At 37.7% G+C, this 26,073-nt stretch overlaps 1 protein-coding gene across 1 annotated transcript in view; it reads left to right on the top strand.

Moving 5' to 3' along the window:
• Positions 1 to 26,073, top strand: part of EPHA6 (EPH receptor A6) — a 453,819-nt gene that overhangs the window by 331,598 nt on the left and 96,148 nt on the right. The window contains exons 7-9 of the mRNA XM_072431761.1: positions 8,213 to 8,375; positions 15,563 to 15,671; positions 25,600 to 25,670. Coding sequence (XP_072287862.1) covers positions 8,213 to 8,375; positions 15,563 to 15,671; positions 25,600 to 25,670 — 343 coding nt within the window. The remainder of the gene's footprint in view (positions 1 to 8,212; positions 8,376 to 15,562; positions 15,672 to 25,599; positions 25,671 to 26,073) is intronic.

Below are 26,073 nucleotides of genomic sequence, written 5' to 3'. Positions count from 1 at the left end.
CATCCAGTCCTCAGTTATGGAATGTGACCTTGTCCCATATGTCAAGATTGGGTCATCAATAAAACTGGTTGGATTCCACAGTGCATTGCAGCTTTTGCAAACTAAAGGTGGTGGGAATGGAAAATTGTGAGACCACAGATTAATGTGAGCATTACTGGGTGTTGAAATCAAGATTGTTTATAAGCAGGGGGGGGGGCAGTTCTGTATTTTTTAAGTGCCTGTGGACCAGCTTTTTCTTGAACCCCAAATGCAGCTGGATAAACCTTTGGCATTTTTTGTCATTTCCTGTTAATGTTGCTGCAATGTAAAATTGTCATTTGAGTCAGATCACCTCTTAATGCCATTTTCACACAAATAGGTCTTAGCCCCATTTGGGACCAGCATACATTTTATGTACAAGAAAAATAACCAGCAAATCCACATTGTGATGCAGTCTAATATATGACTGGATGGTATCTAAAGAATTTTCTAAGATTAAAATAAACTTATTCAACACCATTGATGCCACAAGTCGCTCTCCGTGCTTGTGCATGGTAATTAGACATCCCTCAGGCCATGACTTTTACATTTAGCTAGTTATTATGCTAATTGTGTATTAAATTGCAATAACCAAAGGAAAATGCCTGATTGTTTAGGCTTTGGGCAGAGATATATAATAAAGTTATAATAGCAGACAGGCTGGAATAATTAAGGTCTAATCATTCTTTAGAGCTGCTCTTAGGTTGTTCTTAGTTAAGTTTTTTCTTTTTTTTAGTAGAGTTTATTAACAGAGGATAGAAATATTCTTGAGAAGAGAGAAAATGTAGGTAATCCCTCCTTGCTTTGCAGTACACAATGAAAAGAGAATGTTTAATAGACTGTGTTTGATCATTTGTTGGAAGTCGATCAATCAGAGCTGTCTGGAAAAAAAAGAATTATTACAAGCTAGGTATTCAGTAAGGACCTTTTCACACTAATGTACAGAACGTTCATTATGAATCTTTATGCATTTGTTTTTTAAAGTAACCCTGTCTTTGATTCTATAAAACAAAACTAAAGGAAACATGAAACATAAGATAAATCCTTCCAAGTGTGCCAGGTAGCTTGACCTTCGTTGAGCGTTGTCTTTCCAGAACACAGAACTAAAAACCGAACCCCAACACGTACTCTAACACTATAAATAAGCCCTTCACATTTCCAGCTCTGCCTCAAATGCCAATCTATCCCTAAATCAATCATTGACACCAAAAACCTTACTACCTTCCTTATTCTGTGCCAGAATCAACAAGACATAATTGAAAATGTTAGTCCCATTTTATAAATTCCATTCTTCAATCTTTTCCTAAAACACCTCCTGACTTCCAGGGGAAAATAAAAAGATAGAGAGAAGAAGAAAGACAGAAGATAGCATTTCTTTTCGTTTTAGTAACTCACTTTTTGATATATACACAAATGGTCTATGTAATTTAGTTCAGTTTAATAAATAACTAATTAGTTCATAAATAATTTAAACAAAAAAGGTTCCTCTTTAGCCTGCCTCGCAAAATCCAAGGTAGTGCCTTGCTGAGGGCCATTGTCTTTCCCATTTTCCTAACATAGAGATATTGAAGTCATCACCTACACTTTGTTAGTTATGTGTCATCCCTCGGTAAATATATATCAGACATTTGGGGAGTAGTTACTAATATAAATGAGAGCTTAGCTGTTGCCTTTAAGAAGTCAACATTTTTATATCAGAAATATATTTGTTTAGCCTATGAGAAGGATTTTTTTTATCTTGTGTGTGTATATATATATATAGCACCAATTTGTTGCCTGACAAAGTCCATTATTGTGTCAGTAACTATACTTCAGAGGAGCTCACAATCTGGAGTCCCTACTGTAGTTTAATGTCATTACCACAGGCTAGGGCCACTTTTTAGAAAGGAGCTATTTAACCAACCTTCAGGTTTTTAGGATGTAGCAGGAAACTTGAGTCCCCAAAGGAAACCCATGCAAACACGGGTACAAATTATAACCCCCAAACCAATAGTGTCTTGGCCAAGAGTCAGACCTTGGACCCTAGTGCTGCAAAAGCGCTTGCAACGGTAAATGGAGCAAAATATTAAGGTATCACTATGTTTGTATGCTTCAGTAAACTGGGTTAGCCACTGGACTGAGATCTCAGTGGCTTGGAGCAATTACACATACAACAATTGCTGAGATGAGATAGAACACGCAAGGGGCCTGATTTCTTAAAGCTCTCCAAGGTTGGAGAGGATAGACTTGTATCAGTGAAGCTGTGTGATCCAACAACCCTGGCATGGAGTTTTTTTAGAATATTGCAACATATTGATACATGTTTAAACCAACCACACACTATAATCTCAAATTTATATAACCTGTTGCAGGCCCTTGCTGTTTTCCTAATATTTCTGGGTAGCCTCTGGTTACATGGTACTGTTTGCAGCAACATTTTCTGGGCATAATAAATGCTACATGGATACCTATATTGCTCCTTTAAAAATATACAGTATTGCATACATATTGCAATGTATGGGTAAACCTTCAGTCTTGCTGGATCATTGCAGTGCTCCTTATCAGACACCATCATTGAATAATATGCAGTCCAGTAGAGGAGGGAATATACTACTTCAAGCAAAGGAAGATTATTAGGCAGTAGAGCAAGGATACAGTGCTGTTTTAACCATGTGAAAATTTACTAACGCTTTCAGGGACTGTGAATTCTGTCCTTAGGGAGCAGTTTCTCTTTTTATTACCTTTACAATTTATGCTCTGCGAGGCGTTCCACACTCCATCTTGAAATTTCTAGCTCCAGCAAATTTTGTTTCCTGTTGAGAACGAGCCGGTTGTATATATATTTAGTCTTACCTTACATGGAAAAATAGGGCTATTCCTGCCTTGATGTTGCAGTGTCACATTTGTTTTCCTATAGGAAGTTTGCTGCTCTTATTTTTTTTTTAATTTAGAAAATGACCTTTATTATTTAAAGGAACATTCCAATGCCAAGAAAGTTACTTTATATCAAAGTGATGTTACCAACTTAGCTGAGTAGCAAACCAGCTGTATGTTGTAAAAATACAGACATGGGTTGGTTTACTAAAGCCTATTTTCCTTGCACATTAATATTTATTCTTTGCATAGTGAAATTTCACTTAGCTTAATGGCATTCACTAAGATAGGTGAAGATTTAATGCAAAGTGAACATGTCTACCCATTTTGTAAATCATCCCCGTTCCTCCTTTTTTCATTTTTTAATGAAAATTCATAGACCCTACATAATTGTGCACATTTTGTTTTTCTGGCCCTTCCAATATAGCAAATAACCATTTGGCTGGCTGGATTAGATTCAGTTTGATTTACTTATCAGGCCTTATCCCTTTATTCCAGTGTCTTGCTTCTTTTGGCAATAGGCATCACAGCCTTAATGCACATGTAGATCTTTTTTAAAGTGAATGTGTAGTTCTCAAAATGTATTAGTTAAATGTGTAAAAATAAAAAAAAGGTGAAAAAAAACTTGCTCTTTAAAAAAAGTATTTTTTCTATGTTTGATATGTAATTACAGGTACATTACATATGGTAATTGAGGCAGATATTTTTGTTCATACATACATACATATGTAGGCTTCCTGTTTTCTAATGTTGCACGGTAGCTGTCAATACTAAAAATGTCTATCTGAACTTCTTCATTTCCTGCAATTGTATATAGGGATAAGGAAATTTGTGTCTGTCTGAAAAGGACCATAGAAGCCGTAATAATGATAACTGAAGCAACACTTTGCTATATTTGCTATTATTGCTATTATTTTTATAAGATTCCGCTACTGTGGGCACTTTTTACTTATTTATGTTTTTGGATATTTGTTTCTTTTTACAGCAACAAAGTTATTAGTATTTCTTTTTAATAGCATCTGTTTAATTCGGATTTACATTTTTTTTCATATGCATAAAACATGTTTTACAAGTTTGCCCATGCAGTATTGATGGTCTGAAATCATAGAAATGTGATTAGGGGGTGTCCAAGGACAATTTGTCTTTTGCCTTAAAATTCTGAGCAGTCTTTGCCCACAACAATTATTGATTATTATTATTGAGTTGGCTTAATGGCCTGGGTGGCATTTATTTGAGTTACCTTATGTTATATATACTAAAAGAATGTAAATCCTAACAATAATTTTCTCTTTTTGGTACGGGCAGGGCTGTTTCTGTTCTGTTAAAACAGTTTTTTTTCTGTTCCCTAAGTACAACAAAATACTTGTTGATTTTGCCAAAATTTTTGTTATCTGAACTTTTTCCTATGTGATTGCTGCTGTTTTATCGATTACATTATTTCTAGTCCAATGGATGTTAGATGATTGTCACTGGAAATATTATTTTCTGACCATTTATAGTGAGAGGTGAACAATCAAGCGATATAACAGATTTTCACTCATGATTCACGAAGCACAATCATTTTTGTTGAGCTAGAATCTTTTGACCTGTGTGCATAGCTTAATGTGGAATTAAACTTAAAAAAAACTTACCGTTAATCCTGCAGATCCCTCGATGGTGCTGGACCTTGCCGTGACCCGGTCCTGTGTCGTCCTAGAATTCCTCTTTGTCGCTGCCATCTTCAGTCTTCTCTTCCGTCTTCTTCTTGCTACGTCACCCGAACTTGCACTGCGCAGGTGCGAGATCAGGTGATGTAGCCCACTGTAAAGAGGCAAAATAAGAGAGTCAATTTCACTGTGCACTCGGCATCTCTTTCCCCTTAGTGGAATAAAATGCCTCTCCTGCGTATGCCCGAGATTAGGCAAACATAGAAGGAACAGCCAGAGCCTCCCAGGATGCGTGATGTAGGTATCCCAGGAGGCTTTGCGCTCCTATTCAGTCTCGGTCACTGCAGCAAGTTGGAGAAATGAAAACGAATGCATTATATCTAAGTTGTGGTACACTTCAATATATTACATTTTTTGTTTTGGGTTTACATACGCTATTTATTATGCTGCCTTATGACCTTAAAGACTGGGTCTAATATTGATCACACCATATAGGGAACAAAATTATCCTTGTGGGTTTCTCCAAAAGTGGTTGAAAGCCAGTTTTCTAGATCCAATACTGGTTCTTTATTGGACAGTTTTTCTGGTTTTCTATTGGACAGGTTTATAAAACATGTAGATATTATTTTCCTTCCCCCGCTAACAGACCAGTGCCAACCTCTGTCCTTTTCACATCCTCCAAAAGGTTACTAAGCTAAGCTGTGCTTACAAGTGCCAGCCGAGTGCCCTTGTATTATCCAAAGCAAGGCTCTACTAAGGGAATTAGTCGCTAATAGTTATTTTTGATTAAATGTTGTAGATTTACATAACAAAAACTTCAACCCAGAAACTGTTGTTGTTTGTCTCAGTATCATCAGGCAAAACAAAATCTTGTTATAATTTAAGATATTTTATCCAGTATTAAGCTAAAAGCTCAATAATACTCCCTACTGTTCTTGAACTGCATATATTTGACATTTATAATGTCACTTAAATATACATGTAAGTGCTGCTATTTTCTACATAAGGAGAATTTTTGAATAGTTATCAAGGCTCAAAACCTGGAAGTGTATGTTATTATTTTTAAGTATTATTTTGTGTTACACAATTGCATATACTAAGATTTTTAGGAGTAAAATCATAACAAAAAGGTATAAAATATGAAAATCCTTTTTTTTGATTATGTCTTTAAAACTTTTCCCCTACTTGTTGCTTTATGACCACCTGTTCATTTAAATCAACTACCTAATACATTAAAACACACCAAAATAGGTGCACAAAGCATTCTTTTTTATTACAGTGCATGGTAACGAATGTATGAAAATCAACTGAAAATGTCTTTTCCACTGGTATGTCAATATCAATGGAAATCTTGATTGCTTTCCAATTGGTTTCGTTTAGCTCATTGATTGAACCTGGGAAAAAATGAAAGTGATAGGTTGATGTTGTTAAAAGACGATACAAAGCTGCAAAGGTTCCAACAAAATTGACCAGTGTAGGGACATTAATGGGTCTAAAGCATATCTCAACCCAAGTACAAAAATGAAATTCCAAATATGCTTGAATATAAATCGATCCAAATATAAACTAAATTACCTAATTTTACTTGAAGAACAGAAAAGTGTTTGACTCAAGTATAAACCTAGGCATCAAAATGGCGGCTGTCACTACTAACATTAAAAACAGTAATCGATGGAAATGCCAAAAAAATTGGGGTCATGAAATACATCTATGTTAAGTAATTTTTTTAAACATATAAAAGTAGAAGAATTACAATCACAAAGACTTAGTATATATAACTTTTTTTCCTTTTATACAATCTCAAGTATTTACTACCTTAGTTTAGACTTGGTTACAATGAATCACTCGCTCTTTGTGCATTAGAAACGGCCAGCAAATCAACACTCATAAGTATCTAGCAAACTCTTGGTTTGGGAGAAATAAGTTTGTTACATACTTTTCATTCATTCAGGGAAAACATAAAACAACATAAATATAAAAACATAAAACATTGATATCTGCTGGTAGCCAACAATAATGCACAAAAGATTCTTATAAAAGAGCTATGTTATGAACGAAGGTGTGGACCCACTGTGCCGCTGGCCAGGTAAACTCTAGAGGGGCGTAACTAAGCAGCCACCCGGTCTTCACTAGAGCCTCTGATGGTGAGGATAGGCTTGGGCTGCGGGGTAGCTACCAGGTGCCACTCCAGAGCAATCCCCAGGCCAGTGGCAGCTGACCACAGGAGTCAAGAGCAGGGTGCAGACAAGCAGTCTGTCCAAAAACGCAGTCCGAGGTCAGGGTCAGGCAGCAAACAAGCAAGGTCCAAAAACGTAGCAAGGTCCGGTACACAGGAAAGCAGTCAGATAAATCACTAAACACAGGGTAATGATGGTAAGCCAGAGATTGCTCAGGCAACTTCCTGTAATAGGAGGTGCCTTTAAATCCCTGCAGGACATCAGCCATAGGCTGTGGAAAACAGAGGGCGTGTGTGTGTTACCTCAGAGACACACCCACGCCAGCTCACAAACAGAGCAAGTCTCAGCATGGAGGAAACACTGATATGGAACATAGGTAGTGTTACCTGAGAGATAGAACCCGGCGCCCATGCCTGCGATTAGGAGCAGCGGCGCCGGCACGACCTGCAGTGCTAACAAGCTAGACCATAACCAACTCATAAGGGCAAACCACTATCTAGTTTTGAGACCCAAGTATAAACCAAGATTCTTTTTCTATTTGCATTTTCAGGGTATAAATCTGTTTATATTTGAGTATATGGTATAGTACAGCTCACCAGTCCATAGAAGTGGTGGTAGTATTAATATATATTTTTTCCATCATTTTCACTTAGCATTCTTTGAAGTAACTTGCTTCCTGTCCTAGAATGATCATATAATATACTATATCTATGGAGAATCTAGACTGTCACCCCAAAAAGCCCTTTTTTCTTCTTTCAACATTAGATTCTGTATCCCTTGGATATAGCTGAGAACAATGGGGCTGTTGAAAGTGCACCACAGGCAGAGAGCACAGGAACTTTTCATCTGTTCCTGGAAGGATCAATATGTATTTTTTCACAGTTATAGATCAGATTTGGCAAAACTCTTTTAATGGTATATTTAACTCAAAAGTCATAAAGTTGGAGAAGTTCATTGTTATAGTTGACATACCCTTTAACCCCTTTTTATCTGTTACTTTTCTTCAAATTTACCATCCTGCACTCAACAGATGTCCCAATGTTCACCCTGTTGCTTTTTTCTTTTTAAACTTTAGTCAAAGAGAAGAAGATAAAGAGTGCTAAGTCTGTTTTCAATTCACTTTTTGGTATAGTAACTATGAAAATACGGTTCTTTTTAAACCTTACTCATTGTCATCGGTGTGTTCCCCAGTGACAAAGGCAATGTTATATTTAATTTTATTTGAAACTATGAGGCAAGCTTTTGTTGTAAGCCAAGAAGTGAGTATATCACCGAGATAAGCTTACTGTCGCTACAGCACTTGTCGTTTTGTGCAGTAAATCAAAGTCTCAGCTTTCAAATCCAAATAGAATAACAAATAGAGAAAGTATCAGCCTCAGTTACAAAAGCACATTGTGTTTTTCACCAAGGGTTCAAGCCGGGTGACTGACTGCATTACAAATAAAAAAAGAAGTATGAAAAGATTATTATTAGTTTTAATTAGATCTGTTTTCTTTTCTTTTTTTTTTTTTCCTCCAGGAGCACGAACAGCTCAGCTATTCCTCCACCAGATCCAAGGCACCCAGCGTTATAATCACAGGCCTGAAGCCATCCACCAAGTATATATTTCACATTCGAGTCAGAACCGCTGCAGGATACAGCGGCTACAGTCATAAGTTTGAATTTGAAACTGGAGATGAAAGTAAGTTTAATTAACCCGAGTGTGTTGTATTTGAAATATCAGATTTGATTATGCTGCCCTTTATGTGACCTGAAACTTATTAAACATGCAAATGTAACATCTTTTAAAATGTTTTTCATGGTGCAACCAAGAAGTTTTTCATTTATTTAAAACATCTGTGATATATAAGACTATAATAGTTATGCAAGTCTGAGAAGCCAATGACTGATCTACCAAAACACAACTCTTGTATTTTAACAAATATTCTCATAAGTTTTAAAAACAGGGACTGTGCGTAAATATGATAATCAAGTACATTTTTGCTGACTCCAACTCCTGGTACCCAACAATTGCTTTCAACTCATGATAACAAAGATCAAGGATGCATAGTGCCCACACGTAAAGCAAAATTTTCATAAAATAAAAAATGTGCAGAGCCCTTGACCCCTTAAATCCACAACTGGATTCAATTCGGTACTGCACCGTCCTGGATTCTTTCTTCATCCTGGTGTGGAGGAATTGTCAGACACTGCCATCTTCTTTCTTCGTCTTCTGGCTTCTACCTACGTCTCTCACAAGATTTGGTGACGTTTCCACCTGTATACAGTTAGGTTCATAAATATTTGGACAGAGACAAGTTTTTCCTAATTTTGGAAAAAATGTAATAAATAATAATGAATAAATGAATACAACTCAGATGCAGTTGAACTGCAGACTTTCAGCTTTAATTCAGTGGGTTGAACAAAAAGATTGCATAAAAATGTGAGGAACTAAAGACTTTTTTTTACACAACCACTTCATTTCAGGGGCTCAAAAGTAATTGGATAATTGACTCAAATTCTATTTCATGGGCTGGTCTGGGCAATTCCTTTGTTATGTCATTATCAATTAAGCAGATAAAAGGCCTGGAGTTGATTTGGGGGAGGTGCTTGTATGTGGAAGATGCAGTGAAAGGAGCTCTCCATGCAGGTGAAACGCCATCCTTAAGCTGCAAAAACAGAAAAACAATCTGAAAAATTGCTACAATATTAGGAGTGGCAAAATCTACAGTTTGGTACATCATGAGAAAGAAACAAAGCACTTGTGAACTCAGAAACCCCAAAAGACCTGGACGTTCATGGAAGACAACAGTGGTGGATGATCGCAGAATTATTTCCATGGTGAAGAGAAACCCCTTCACAACAGCCAACCAAGTAAACAACACTCTCCAGGAAGTAGGCATATCGATATCCAAGTCTACCATAAAGAGAAGACTGCATGAAAGTAAATACAGAGGGTGCACTGCACGGTACAAGCCACTCATAAGCCCCAAGAATAGAATGGCTAGATTGGACTTTGCTCAAAAACATCTAAAAAAGCCAGCACAGTTCTGGAAAAACGTTTTTTGGACAGATGAAACCAAGATCAACCTCTACCAGAATGATGGCAAGAAAAAAGTATGGAGAAGGCGTAGAACAGCTCATGAACGAAGGCATACCACATCATCTGTAAAACATGGCGGAGGCAGTGTGATGGCTTGGGCGTGCATGGCTGCCATGGCACTGGGACACTAGTGTTTATCCATGATGTGACACAGGACAGAAGCAGCCCAATGAATTCTGCGGTGTTCAGAGACATACTGTCTGCTCAACTCCAGCTAAATGCAGTCACATTGATTGGGAGGAGTTCCATAATACAGATGGACAATGACTCAAAACATACAGCCAAAGCAACCCAGGAGTTTTTAAAGCAAAGAAGTGGAATATTCTTGAATGGCCAAGTCAGTCACCTGATCTGAACCCAATTGAGCATGCATTTCACTTGTTGAAGACTAAACTTCACACAGAAAGACCCACAAACAAACAGCAACTGAAAGCCACTGCAGCAAAGGCCTGGCAGAGCATTAAAAAGGAGGAAACCCAGCATCTGGTGATGTCCATGAGTTCAACACTACAGGCTGTCACTGCCAGAAAAGGGTTTTCAACCAAGTATTAGAAATGAACATTTTATTTTTAGCTTTGTAATTTGTCCAATAACAAAGGAATTGCCCACACCAGCCTATGAAATAGCCTTTGAGTCAATTGTCCAAATACATTTGAGCCCCTGAAATGAAGTGATTGTGTTAAAAAAGGCTTTAGTTCCTCACATTTGTATGCAATGTTTTTGTTCAGCCCACTGAATTAAAGCTGAAAGTCTGCAGTTCAACTGCATCTGAATTGTTTCATTCAAATTAATTGTGGTAATGTACAGAACCAAGATTAGGAAAAAGTTGTCTCTGTCCAAATATTTATGGACCTAACTGTATGTAAACAAATGCAGAGCCCACTGTGTATGGGTGAGATAATCACTTTTTTTTTACAATGCAGGAAAATCCCTATCTTGGGCATGCACAGAAGCAGCAGCTTGAAGCCTCCAGGAGTACATGAAGTGGGTATCCCAGAAGGCTCTGGGCTTCCCATTTAGTCTTTACCACTGCACTAACCTCCTTCAGCCCTGTTATCCTGGATGAAGTCTCCTCTCTTCTGTCGTCATTTCCATCTACTACCAGTCCGCTTGACCCAATTCCCTCTGATCTACTCTGTGCCCATTCCTCCACCCTGTCTCCCACTCTAATCCAACTTTTCAACCTCTCCCTTTTTTACTTTCTACTCCACTTTCAAACATGCTTCTATTCTCCCTATTCTAAAGAAACCCTCACTAGGTCCATCCCTACCTTCTAGCTGCTGTCCTATCTTTTCCTATATGTTTCCAAACTCCTTGAGCCCCTATAAAAGACTCACCGAGCACCAACTCTCTACCTGTCTGACTGCTCTTTGCAAGTTTCTTTCACTGGTAACTCCTCCTCTCCCAATCTCCTCCCTGTTGGTGTTCCCCAAGGGTCAGTCCTTGGACCGGTTCTCTTTTCTCTGTACACCTCCTCTCTCGGTAGTCTCATATCCTCCTTTGGTTTACAGTACCATCTGTATGCTGATGACACTCAAATTTATCTGTCCACCCCTGACCTGTCTCCCTCAGTCCTGGATGAAGTTTCATGCTGCATGTCAGCCATTTCATCATGTTGTCTTGGAGTCACCCCCGATTCTGCCCTCTCATTTACCCCTCATATTCATAACGTTTCCAGGTCCTGTCACTTTCACCTGCACAACACCTCTGAAATCCCTCCCCACCTGTCCCCAGAGACCACCAAACTCCTTGTACACACTCTTATCATCTGTCGTCTAGACTACTGTAACATCCTCGTCTCTGGTATTCCACTAACCCGACTCTCCCCTCTACAATCTATTATGAATGCTGCAGCTAGACTCATCCATCCTTCCCACCGCTCTTCTTCTGCTGCATCTCTTTGTAGTTCTCTTCATTGGCTTCCATTTCACCTTAGAATCAAATTCAAGCTCCTGTGCTTTGCCTTCAAATCCATCCACAGTTCTTGTCCCACTAACATTTCTTACTTGGTAAAAAAAACTCCCCCAGCCGCTCTCTTCGCTCCTCCAGTGACCTACTAGTGACTTCCTCTCTCATTTTTTCAAACCTGCCTATCTGTCTTCTTCTGTCTTCTAAACCCTCACTACTTTCCACCACTCCATATCTCTTCCCTATTCTGTGCTACTTCCTCCACCTCCTAGATTGTAAGCTCTTTGGGGCAGGTCCTCTCCTCCTCCTGTGTCACTGTCTGTGTCTGTCATTTGCAACCCCTATTAAGTATACAACACTGTATAATATGTTGGTGCTATATAAATCCTGTTTATTAATATTATTATTTATTAGTATCCCTAAATGTTAGTGCTTTTTAAATATTTTAAAATTAGAATAATAGTAGTGGCTATGGAGTGCTATACAGGGGAAGGGCAGGGACCTTTGCAGGGACCATGTCACTTTGAGAATATTTAAGGTAAGGCTATTTAAAATAAATCAAGTGTGATGCTTCAGTATTCAGTGTCATGTCAGGAATGGGTTCATGCAGAGTTGTAAAGCTAATAAAGAGTGCTCTCCTGCAGGGCAGCAAATTATAAACTAAATCTTTCCAACCTGCCCACTCTTTTTCAAGAAAAGTGTTCAAAAATGTACATTTCCCCTCTAGTGACAAATAGCTTACAACCTGCTCTCTAATTGACAAGATATTTTAGCTAGTCAAAGGAAGTCAGGACACATTTAGCTCCTTATTAAAGCGTACCTAAACTCAGAAATTTCACTTTACATAAAAGGGTAGACAACCCTTTTGAGATGCTCGGTCATGCACAGAAGGAGTACCCAATAGCCTCCCGGGATGCGTGTTGTAGGTATCCCGATCGGCTAGGCGATTGAGATTTAGAGGGGAAGTGCAGCACTTAAAAAAAATACGAACAACCAGAATTTTCATGAACCTTTTCGTGAAATGGTAAAAAAATTGCTGATCTCACGCATTCGCAGTTCCCTACATCACCCGATCTTGCGCCTGGGTCGGGTGACGTAAGAAGAAGAACCCAGAAGAGGAGTCGAAGATGGCAGCTCCTGGCATGCCGGCTCGGAGACAGATACCGGCATGACGCGGGACCTGATGGAAGACACCTCCGGATCAATCGACTGTGCTGCGGGATTGAAGGTAAGTCTATTTTTTGGGGGCATTTTTCAGTTAACTTCCTCTTTAGGAGAGTGACTACGTTTACATCCATTAAATAAAATATTAGCAGTTTGATCCCTATTTCCCTGCTCATTGTCTTTAACGTCTAATGTATACAACTTGATAGGGCAATTTAGAAGTCATTTCCAGGCAGGGAAACCCTATAGACTTTAGGAGAGTAAAAACCTGGTCACAGACTTACGTTTTACATGTTTTTGTAGGGTAGCAGGGGGCTTAGCAACAGAAGGGGGCACCAAAAAAAGCTGAACTACAGGTTGATAATAAAGACACAAATGAGTGCAGTTCTGTGATCATAATGCAAAATGTAATGTATTCCTTTGGAGCTTGCGGACCACTAAACCTATAAACTCCGTACCCACATGGGTGGGGAGCTGTGTGTCACTCAAAGGGGAAGAAACTTCCCCCCATAGTGATGTCATGATGCCAGAACCCACCCACTCTCCTATCACAAGTCTGAGCCTGTGACATGGGAGTGGGCAGGTAGTGTCCAGAGACACAACCCACCCACCCCCCAGAGCCTGTGATCTGAACGGAAGAATGGTCCAAGTGGGATCCGGCCAAAGCCGCGCACCACAACGGGTCTCTGTGTTCTCGCGACCCAGCTGTTAGACAGCCAGATGGTGGGTTGGTGACCCCTGCTCCATAGCAGTGTTTCCCAACTAGGATTCCTCCAGAGGTTGATAGGGGTTCCTTGAGCAATGAGAAGTTTGTGACTCTCAAGTCAGTTTAAATGACCCCCAAATTTTTTTTTATTTGGATATCTGTAAGGGTGACATACTTTTCATTGGCCAGCATTGTAAGAGGCATTCTTCCTAATGACCACTACACTAATATACTGTGAACTGTGGATATAGTAATTATAGCAGGGGTTCCCCAAAGAACTAAAAGTTATTACAAGGGTAGTGCTCTATAACAATGAAGAAGGTAAAATAGATGTGCTACAGTGCAATAAGCATATTGATAGGCTGGAGAAGAGTGACAGAGGGATGTGTTAAGAATGCTGAATTTCTCCTTTACCTGCCTAGTCACCCGATTTAGTTTAGGAAGAGACCTGTAAGTGAAAGTGAAACTACAGACAGGGCTGTTCTGTAAGTCAGAGTTATATACATATCAGCAATGGATTGGCAGAAATACAAATAATTTCAGAGATAAATCAACTGATATATATGTTTTTGTAGGTCTTTAAAAGGACAACTATATTCCAGACTGTTACAATCACATAATACTATTTTATAAAATGCTTCCATTATACAAATGTTTATAACGTACAGCATATTCAGCTGTGGCTCAGAATGTGACTATTTCCAAACGGTTTCTGTTTCCTCACATTTTATATCTGCATGGGGTTTTCTAAGACCGTCAATTTTCTACCAGAAGAAAGAGATTGAATGAAACCAATTCAGGGTGCTTATTGTCTACGCTCACAATAGAATCTTTCCCTTCAAAGTAAATATACATTTAAAGGATTAATATCTGTTACGGTTAATGGTTGCTGAGTTGCATATCACACTGCCTATATAAAATATAGGTCTCATTAAAACTGGAGTACCACAGCAGAAATGAACAGAGAGAACTGGTTACTTCAAGGCTTTTCGTTTCTTTTTTTTTTTTTTATATTATCTGGAACACAATTTGTGCCACTTCGATAATTTACAATAGAATCAGATGCATCATTACAAGAGTCAGCCAGATATGGAAACCATTTCCATTTTTAAGTGAATATTAATAGAAAGTTACAAAGCAGATATAGAATGGCTGACCCTGCATGACCACACAGTTATTTTAGATCAATCACACAATTTATGCGTAAATTTTTCCTAAACTTTATATTCTGCTAGAGGAAGCATGTATGCAAATGTCTAATAGCACTTTAGGGGCTAAAGAAGTGTTCATTCATGGTCTCATAAATAACGGCTTCACTGCATTGCATCAAATAGGCACAGATTATTACTATTTCTAGCTGAGCATATAATTGGATAATCTTCTGTAACCCACTTTCTACCAGAAAATATGACATTATCTTTTATTCTTGACTGGGAACAGGTTACAGTAGAAGGCTGACTTAACATTTTAGTGCAATAGATCTGCCTTTCATATATTCACATTGTATAGGTTTTTTTCTCTGTCTAGTCAAATGTCACATTTAAGTATTTTTTCTTTTACAATATTGTTACTAAAACTGACCTTCAGGCAAACTAGGAAATATACAGCTAAAATACATCTGCTGACTTTTTAGTTAATTGCAAAGCTGCATGCTTTCTTTCTGACTGTTTATGGAGAAATTAGGTCTTTTTGCATTCATACAAAAGGGATTTTCACCAAATCACTTCTATGAATAGGATGTAGTTGAGTTATGTAACAAGTAGTGAGTTTCTTTTGGTTTTAAGCAGCTTCATACAAATTACACTTTGACTAGAGCATTGGTGTATGTGGAAGAAAGATGGCATTGAACATGTGATGGTCAAGGATCCCAGTAACAAGGGATGGGTGGTTTTAAATATAATGATGCTTTCTTAGTCCAGTTTACTACCATATTTATTATTACATATAAAAATAATAATAATAATAATATAATGTAATATTTTAAGAGTTCCTGTATTTTGTTTTGCAGCATCTGACCTGGCAGCGGAGCAAGGGCAAATTCTGGTAATTGCCACAGCTGCAGTTGGAGGATTCACTCTGCTGGTTATACTTACTCTGTTCTTCCTCATCACTGGCAGGTAAACTTATGACCCTTGGAAAATCACAAACCTACAACAATTTAACAAAGAGTTACTATGCTGTAGCTATGCAGGACATGACATAATAATACCGTTGGTTCATACAGTATATGTAATTACTGTGTATCACTGTGACCACCATGTTGGGCTTTGGATTATTTGAGGTGCTCAGAATTGGAATTAGAAACAAATAATGAGTATTTGTTGGTAATAATGGCCTCATTTATGTGACAATGACTGATTGCCGAACTGAAATGTAAAATAAACCACATAGAGAAATAGAAAACCTGCTGGTAATACCCTTCCATAAAAGCTAGATGCTTGGCAGTCTCAGGATTGAATACTTTAAATTACTTAACAGATACAAGCATGCAGCTAGTGAACCTTTGGGTAAGCATGACAGCCAGCCAACAAGATGAAAAAAAAGATTCAGCTATTTCAGCTCAAATGTTTTCTAAGTACATGCATCCTTAGTTTTACCTTTCCCTATTGCAGGTACACAAGTACAATGCTTCTTATCCAGGTGATAGTGAAGATGTACTGACCTGGTTCAGCTCAACCAACCTACCAATATTCTATTAAAAAGCCATATCAACCAGTTCACAATAATTTAAAAACTCTTAGGAAAATTGTAAATTCAGTTGGATTTTCTTAGGAAATACGCCTATTCTTGTTTTTATTGTTTTTATTTCTTGGTTTTATTATATTTTTATGTCTTAATTTCCACCCAAATATAACCTATAAAGCCTTTTTCCCCATTTGTTTGCCTTCAATTCTTCCCTGTTTTTTGCCGTTTTATTCTGTTTCTGTCAAAGGTGAAGTGTCTTTGTGATGATTTAATTAGCAGACTGTTATTTCTTGCTTAGCATACTAATTACCAAAATAAGTGCCTGAAATGATTAGCAAGGAACTCATTTACAAGAAGTAGTATTTCTCTTTTATGAAATGTCAGCCATTGATTGTGTGAGAAAAACATATTCTCCGTAAATGGAGCATAGAAGAACCGCCGCCACGTCCCTTTCTCTCACTAAAGGCCATTCAATAAGTTTTAAGGTTGAAAAAGATGACGTTTTTTGTTTTAATCATGCTAATTAACCTGAATTTTGTGCTGTGACTTCTCATGATTCTTAATAATTGATATTTTTTTCACTTGCAATGTATGCTGCGTGCAGAAGACTCATTAAAACTTGGAAACAAGTAGTTTTAGTCTGGTAATATGTTCTCTCTGGTCAGTGTAATTAAAAATGAAATTACTCTATGTATGCAATATTAAGCAAAATGACAGCTATTGGCAAGGAAGTTGAAGTTAACATAATAATGTGTTGAAACATGTATAAGTGTCAAACATTTTGAGGTTAGACCTTCAAATATAACCTGTTTTTGTCTAAAGGTAAAGGGCAGGCTAATATCTAAATCGCCTGAGATCTTTAATCAGACAACCAAATTATTGATTGGGTTGGGTTTGTGCTAAAGTTGCAAACTTTTGATTACTAGAAATTGAATAGTGGATACGTTTGAGTGGACAGGACTTTCTCAATTTACAAAAACATTAGAATAATCAAAATAATATTTCTAGAACCAAAGAACCATAATTCCTTAGTATGTAGGGCGGTGACCTAAAATGAACGGTGCTAAAACACACCATAATGCTCTACCATGTTTTGTGGTGCTCGGTGTCAGAAACAAATGTTGAATGTCATTTTTAGGGTGCATTCATGTGAGCTTATAGCCATTTTAAAATAACAGGGCTTCCCTTAACACAACACATGTTAATGTGGAACTCAACAAAGAAATCTAAAATGGCCCATATGTAAAAGAGTATAGTTTAGTTTAGTGTTTCTCAACCAGAGTTCCCCCAGAGGTTGCTAGGGGTTAATTAAGCCTTGAGCAATTTTTAAATTTCAGGTCAGTTATCACTGACACCAATGATTATTTGGCTATCTGTAACAGTGGCAGCCTTCGCACTGGTCAGCAATGTAAGAAGCATTCTTCTTAATGACCACTAAGCCTAGATACTATGAGCTGTGGATATAAGAATAATAACAGGTGTTCCCTGAAGACCTGAATGTTATTTCAAGGGTCCCCCATCCTAAAAAAGGTTGAGATACACATTACGTTCAAGTAATCTACCCAAACCTATATATTTCTTAACTGGATAATGGGTATGGCATAATACCATAACCCACAAATAAAAATATACTAATCAGAAAATAGGTTGCTGCAGTTGTTCTGTTGTGGTGGTGGGTCAGATTATACAGTTGGGCTGTTAGGTCGGCTCTCGAGTAGCCACTTATTACTGCCGAGCTGCTCACTGTTGCTCTCTGGTTGCTTCTTACAGAGCTCTTCATTAGCCTCCATATCCTAGATCAGTGGTTTAGGATTTTGATATATGGAAGGAGGAGAATGGTAACTTGGTTTAATGAAAAAGAATCTATGAGAAGTATAATCATAAAAATAATATTTGACTTTCATTGAAAAATGCATGACAATGTAGTTGGTGGAAACAATCTTTATTTTGTCTGTTCCCTATGACTACATCTACTAGATTTCTTCTCGCAGACACCATACGATTTCTTAGGTTAAGATCTTATGGTACCTCAGCAATTGTTTAATTATCTATAGAAACAGGATACTGTTGAAGATATTTCAAAGCAAGAAGCATTCTTCTTGCATTTACATTTTGCCACCCCTGGCTGTCCACGAATTTGTACTCATTGCGCGGCATTTCAATTCCAGTACCAGCACAGTCCATAGATGCCTTCCTTTGTGATGGTACATATCTTGGATGAGAAGGCTGGTTCACAACTCAATCATCTGAATTTCAAGAACTAAATACATAATCATGAAGATACTTGTGAGTAATTCGAAGTTAGATAGTGGATTTTTAGCAGATGTTGCAGGAATCAATGCACCTTTAATGGCGCAGATAACATTCAGTGTTTCATTACCATTTCCGCAGAATCCAATTAGCAATAATTCCTTCAATATTTATAGTGAGTCGGGAAGAATCTTATGTCTTCATTTTCCTGCACGCACTGATTGAAGGACCTGTAGCATGTCTCAGCTAATCACATGTGATGAGGGTACATTAAGCATCTTTACACTTGTGATTCCGCCTAGCATTCCTTAGAGAGATGAAAACATACATCATCAGAGAATGCTGCAGCTCATTGCACAGCAGTGGAGGGAAGCCATGCTCAAACAACAATTAACCACAGAGGTAAAAGAAGACCTTCTAGATACTGAATATTATTAGTAAGTAGAGAATACTATTCAAAAGGTATTTCTTTTACACGTTTTATAGTACTGCTCTGATTAGTAAGTATTGAACAAGTCATTTGCCCTGAAAGAGTTTACAGTCCACTGGTTCTAACCTACTCTACCTATATACATAGTTAAGCAAACTATATTAAATATTTAATATAATAATATTATAATAAATATATAATAATAATATATATTATATAATAAGTATATAATCGTCCAAATTGTGAACTTGTTGAAAAGGTATTCACTTTATAGTAAATGCAGGGGACCAGAAGGCATGCATTGCATCTGGAGGAAAACAGATTTACCTGTTCAAACGAAAATGCTTCTTTACAAGAGATTTGAAAAAGAATTGACTCACAGAAATTAGTTTTTGGATGCGTGCCTAAATGCAATAATGGAAATAGTCATTAGGATAAGTATAAATAATAACACCAGAAGCTGTTGATTCTGGCAGATTGGTTTTCAGTGGAATTAGTGCTCTTCCTACATTAAAGGTCAGTGGAGAACTGATTCTTCACATTGGCAATCAGAATTAAAGTGGCCCCTTATGCTGTCAATTAGTGTATTTCCTTACATTAATGATTCTATTGACCTCTGGTTGAGAAATGTTGGTCTACTGAGCATTGTAATTTGCACACTTTTGTCAGTCATAGCCAGGCAGGTGTCCCCCGTATTTTTTGCGACAATTCTGATGATTCAAGTGTCAACACTCCTCCAGTAAGCCTCAAGATATTAAAATTTTTTAGCTAGGTTATTTTCTAAAACATAACCTACAAAAATAGACTTATTTATTTGCATATTTAGTGCTGTATGAAGTTATGGGCTAGGAACCTGTAACTAAATCACACTTAAATCTATGATACACAATCCATGCAAAATATCAGACCTAACAATCTCTTTAATTCTTCTGTGCTTTTTTCCAATAGAAAATGATCATGTTCAACAACTATACTTTGTATGTAAATTAGACATTAGCTTCCAAATTGTCAACCAATGATCAAATATATACCAATGAGCCAATTCTGATGTACAAGTAGTTCAGAACGAATAAACACATTTCCTCTTGCTGTTTGTTCTTTGAAAATCAATAAGTATATTAAATGCAAACCTAATATATATGATATATGAAAGTCCGGGTGTGCCCTTTATTTGCAGGGTGATTATAGGACATTAGCAGTCCTAATCTATCTTAGAGACACGTTGAATATAAAAGACTCAGTCATGTGCCTGGCAAGATATAAATTCAATCTGAAGTATTATTTAAGGACAGTGATAAGGGGCATTCATGGGAAATGATTTTAATGAACAGTAGGTCGGAAAATTGTGAATAAATACTCCATTTACTGGCAGGATTTAAAACAAATTTCACTTTCAAGGGCTTGGATTGGTTGCTCACAGATGTGTTTTGCTCCACTCTTTGGAATTAGCAATTTGATGAACTGTCGCATCACAAGTTTTCTGATGAGTCTATTTGTACTGGAGAGGCAGGGCGAGATAAGCACCTGCTGCTTTATCCTCCAAGCGATTATCCGCCAGAAGCAAACAGAATTCATTTCACAACCGTTGCAAATAACATGTTGAAAGGTGTAATGCCAAAGATATGCCAAATAGGTTGTAGTTATTCTCAGGGAAAGTGAGCCCCGTTGTGTGGTTTGTGCCTTAAAATTTAAAAGAAGACCATTGAAGAGCATCTTAATTGTTGGCTCCGATTGGAAGAGGTCAGGCTCTCCACAGTTGGTTATAAGAATGTAATAAAATGTTAAGGCCTAGTTACATTAGTCACAGATTTATTGCATAGACATTATAGGGTACCACGTCCGTCATACTACAATATGCATATTACATACATTACAGTACATCTTATTTTTGTACAATAAGGTTATTGGGATACATTTATGCTAAAACTCATAGTGTGAAACCAGAAAGAAGTAAAAATGGATACCACCTGCCTATTTTCAATACGATAGAAATGTGCAGCTAGTTCCTGAATCTTCAAAGTATTGTGCCACCCACTGTACTATGTGATTCTAAGTGGTGGAAGAATTTTATTTTGTGTGGCTTTTCTAAATAATGCCAGCAGATGTGGTTGCTTATCCTAAATTTATTGGCCTGACGACATGGGACATCATAACATTCTGACTTCACATAATAGATGGCTTACTATGTACACAAGACATGCATTACTGGGTTACCAGTTATTTTGAGCAACCCAGTTGCACCTTGCCACAGCACTGGAGCACAATTTATGGCAATGCACTGCCATTCAAATGAATGGCCTTCCCTAAAACAACCCACACTTTATAAAGTTCTACTCCCCATTCTATGGCGGACTGCTGAGTTTCCCCACCCTGGTGCTGCTTCTTTACCACTTTGCTGAGATGGCCTTCCTTTTGGTTTCCCAGTACATTGAAGTTTTTTTTTAAATTGTATTTGGAAATGAATTTTCGTGTCATGAAAATGTCAGGCAATTCCGCACGCCTCATTGGCATTCATGAGTGGTTAGTTAGCATATGAGTTTGCATGAATCCAGTATATCGGATATAAGTAAGGGGATGAATGCTTAGTAGGGCTCCTAACATGGACTATAGATAGTAATTTTTAGGTTGCCTAGCCTGGATTAGGTATTTATATGTTAGAGTAGAGGGATAGGCAGGCTTTGTTACAAATCCGATGAATACAGTATATTCTTGCTTCTTTATCATTTGTGATAAGTATAGTGGCACATGTATTTATTAATTGATTTAGGTCCTTTGGTTTTATCAGAGGCTGAAAAGATCATATTCCAAACTGCTTGCCATATGCAAACACAAATTATTCAAGGGCTTTTGGGTATCAGACCCTATGGAAGAACAAAGTAATAATTGACAGTTTTAAAACCCTATCCCAGTTTTACCCATAACATGATTGAGGGAATTAGGAAAGACAGTTATGTTTATAGACTGTGATATTCCATTCTATATACTAAGTATGTCCATACAATCCTCCTCCTTAAACTTCTTAGGAAAAAACTCATGTCTAGCAGAATAAATTCTTTGTGAGGATGTGCAGTAATTTACCTGCAAACACTGTAATTAAAGTATAAAATGCTTGTCACATTCTCAATGGTGCTCCTGACAGGCGTTATTGCACACTTGAGAGAGAAAATCTGCCTAATATGCTTTTGCTCAGTTCTAGCAATGCTGTGCCTGTTTATTATACGCTCAGTATTGGTTTGGGAGCTTAGCAAACTACTCAGCATAATTAATATAAGGAGGGGAGAGTCTCATAATCCAGGGTGAAAATTCTAAGCAAATGTTATCAGTCAGCAAACAGTGGGTAATGTTGATCCATCTAGGATTTTGCATCAATATCTAGAAAATGCTTTATAGTCTGTGTTCACCTGCAACTGACTCTGGTAGACTAACTCACCCAGCTGCTTATCTAACATAGACTCTGAAAGAAACGCTGATTTCAGACCAAATTAAAAATGAGGACATTGTTAAATTAATGGGGAGGATATATTCATTACTCTCCCTTGTAAAGGAAAACAGCCAAGTACACCATACCCTAATAAAATGTGTATTTTAACCCCATTTCCTCCACTATATCACACTTGCTTTTTAAAGTAAGGTACTAAAACCTTGTGGGAGGAATTCTTTTTGTCCTTGTTTAGATCTACTCAAATGTAATATATTAGGAATACAGGGCCACACAAAGCTTCAACTGTCTCCAATTCCTGATAATGACATGACCTAAAGCTCCTAGAAGAGTGCCTTTTTCATTTAAAATGTTAAAAAAAAATAAAGAATCCAGTATCAAGAAAAAAAACTCCTCATAATAATTTCATACAATGCAAGACCTGGAACCAATCTTTTCATAGACTGTGAGATATTTAGGAGGCAGGAAAACCAATCTGACATATTTGGATCTATGTTTTTAGTCATTTTATTATTATTATTATTACTATTTCCACTCCTTTTGGTAATATCAAATGAAAATTCCTGTTACTTCTGGGTATAAAGGAACAAGTGACAGCACTGGGTCCAACAGCTTTGCCACTGAGAAGCCCATAGACCTGTCTTATTTAGGATTTGGGTGATTTATTGCTTGCATGGGACATTCCATCTCAATACAAAAGTTAAAAAAGCAACCACAGTAAAAAAAAAGAAAATAGGTAATCACATATTTTAAGGGCTGCACTAAAATGTACCTGCTAGCTATAGTTTGGGGGCAGGGAGTTGACCTAAGCTGTGTTACATAGCTACGTCAAAGAATAAAGCTGGTGTTCAGCTTTAACCAATATTTATAACCAAGCTGGTGTTCAGCTATAACCAATTTAACCCACAAGGGTGACCATCATTTCTCGAATAGGAAAGCTAAAAGGTGTTGAAGGCCAGATTAAGATTGATTTACTGAATTATTTTAATACATTAGGCTAGTGGGCCATCCCAAAGTGATACAAAGGCAAATCAGGGAGAGGCGCTACCACTGTACTCTAATGGGCAAACTTTTTTTGGTTTGAGTTTGTTTTTGTTAGGTTTGTTTTTTGTAGTTTTTTTTTCTCACAGCATTTTCAGTAATGCATAAGCTGTATTGACTAACTATTTTGGATGTTTGTATAGTATCATTTTGGCTTTGTAATTTTCTATGTAAAATTGAAAACTTAATAAAAATTATTGAAAACAAAAGCAAAACAGGGAAAGTGCAGAAGATTATTAGTACATTTATAACCCAAGGCTCTCTGAAATTAAAGACATGATTAGTTTTACATGAAATGTTCCAGCTCCTCCAAATCCACACAAATACCCCTACTATTTATCCCCAATAAAGAAGTTATCATCTCCATTGGCAATGGCCTACACTAGCTCTGACACCGCTAGTCTTTTTCACAGAGCTGATGGGACAGTAGCAGTTTTGGTACATTTAGTCCCATGAAAAGTTTACAAAGGTAATCTATAAAATGAGGAGGTTGAAGGGGGTGGTACCACATGTATGTATTGGTATAGACCAGGGGTCAGCAACCTTTACTATCAAAACANCCATTTTGCCTCCTCTTCCACTAAAGAAAAATAGTCTGGAGCCGCAAAACATAACACAGTTTATAAACTTTTAAAAGTTTTAATATTTTTTTAATTTTACCTGTTACAACAAGTGTGCATGTGTAGGCCTACTTTGAAATAAATTAAACACTGAACTATGCCCCTAGAAGCCTCCAGCTTCTAACGTATCATCCGGTTACATTAGAAGCTGGAGGCTTCTAACGTAAAAGGGTAGATTTTTTTGATGGGCAGAGTTCTTTATGTTCTGACGATGCCTTAGTGATGAAATTTTAAGGGGTGTTAGCCACAGGTGTCCCTCATTTGCAGCTTTAATTTTGTTCACCTGTACCCCCCAATCTTGAGTAATTGGGGTTCAGGTGCTAGAAGACTCCAGCAATGTGTAACAGGGTAGATTATTTTGATGGGCAGAGTTCTTTATTTTCTGACGATGCCTTAGCGATTCAATTGTAGGTGGTGTTAGCCATAAGTGTCCCCCACTTGCACCTCTATTTTGGTGATTTTGGTATTTTGAGAAATTGGGGTTCAGATGGTAGATGCTTCCAGCAATGTGTAACAGGGTAGATTTTTTTGATAGGCAGAGTTTTTATGAATTTTTAGGAGGTGTTAGCCACAGGTGTCCCGTACTTGCACCTCAAATTTTTTTCACCTGTACCCCCGTTTCCAGATAAATTGGGGTTTAGGTGCTAGAAGCCTCCAACAATGTGTAACAGGGTAGGGGTTTTTTGATGGGTGGAGTTTTTAGGAGGTGTTAGCCACAGGTGTCCCCCACTTGCACCTCTAATTTTGTTCACCCGTACCCCCTTCCGGTTCCAGAGAAATTGGGGTTCAGGTGCCTCCAGCAATGTGTAACGGTAGATTTTTTTGATGGGAAGAGTTCTTTATGTTCGGATGATAGCCTAACAATTAAATTTTAGGGGGTGTTAGTCACAGGTGTCCCCCACTTGCACCTACATTTTTGGTTTTGTACATCTCCCCATTCCAGAGGAATTGGGGTTCAAAGGAGGGGGATGTCATTGTACACACCCATTTGTACACGCCCCGTGGTAGATTTATTTCACTGGTAGATTTTTTTCATTAGAACACAGGATAGGGAATCCCCCTCCTCCGCAGTGTCTTGGGAGGAAGGGGATCCCCCATCAGAGATCTCCCCGCGGCAGCCTAAGGGAGCCACAACAAGGAGGCTAAAGAGCCGCATGCGGCTCCGGAGCCGCAGGTTGCAGACCCCTGGTATAGACTCTATTTACTCCACCCAGTGTCAGTTTAAATGAAGTAAACCTACACTGTACCTAAAACCCCATGAAACCTTTTACAAGGCTGGGTATTAGGAGTCATTATTGTAATATATGAATGTATACCCCATATTGATATGCATACTAATGGCATTGGTAACAGGCATACAGGAATAGATTTGTCTTTTTGTTGGAAGAGGTGCTGTTATTATCTATATCAGCCAATCAGATTTTGTCTCTACTTTCCCCAATGCAGCACAGGTCATCTAAACTATTACCAGGGGCAACAGAAATAATTGTTTTTAACTGATACATAGATAACTAAGTTGTTTTCGTTGAAACACTTTCTTGTAAACAAGCTTATAAATATAACTGTGTTTTCTCCCCAAGGTGCCAGTGGTATATCAAAGCAAAAATGAAATCTGAAGAAAAAAGGCGTGCAAATCTGCAAAATGGAAACTGTAAGTGATGTGGCTCTTTTTGTTTTGCTTGGTTTGGTGGGATTTTTAAGTGTTTTTTGCTGTGTATCTTAAAGCTTTTATAGTTGTAAGTAGACAGTAAAAGTTGTGCCCCCCAAAAAGCAGATATACTATAGAAAGGCTTAAAAAAATAAAGAGATTCTAGATTTTAGATTGAGTGTAGCACGGCAGAATTCCTTTCAACCTGGGTTGCAATTATTATTGCAGGAGATGGTCAGATACTGTGGACATATAACATGAGATGGTCAGAGACTGAGGACATATTGGTGGAGATGGTCAGAGACTGAGGACATATTGGTGGAGATGGTCAGATACTGAGGACATATAACATGAGATGGTCAGAGACTGAGGACATATTGGTGGAGATGGTCAGAGACTGAGGACA

This window comes from Pyxicephalus adspersus, chromosome 1, assembly GCF_032062135.1.
Source record: "Pyxicephalus adspersus chromosome 1, UCB_Pads_2.0, whole genome shotgun sequence".
NCBI lineage: Eukaryota > Metazoa > Chordata > Amphibia > Anura > Pyxicephalidae > Pyxicephalus > Pyxicephalus adspersus.
Note: the sequence above shows the minus strand (reverse complement) of the source record. Positions and strands in the feature narration are given on the sequence as shown.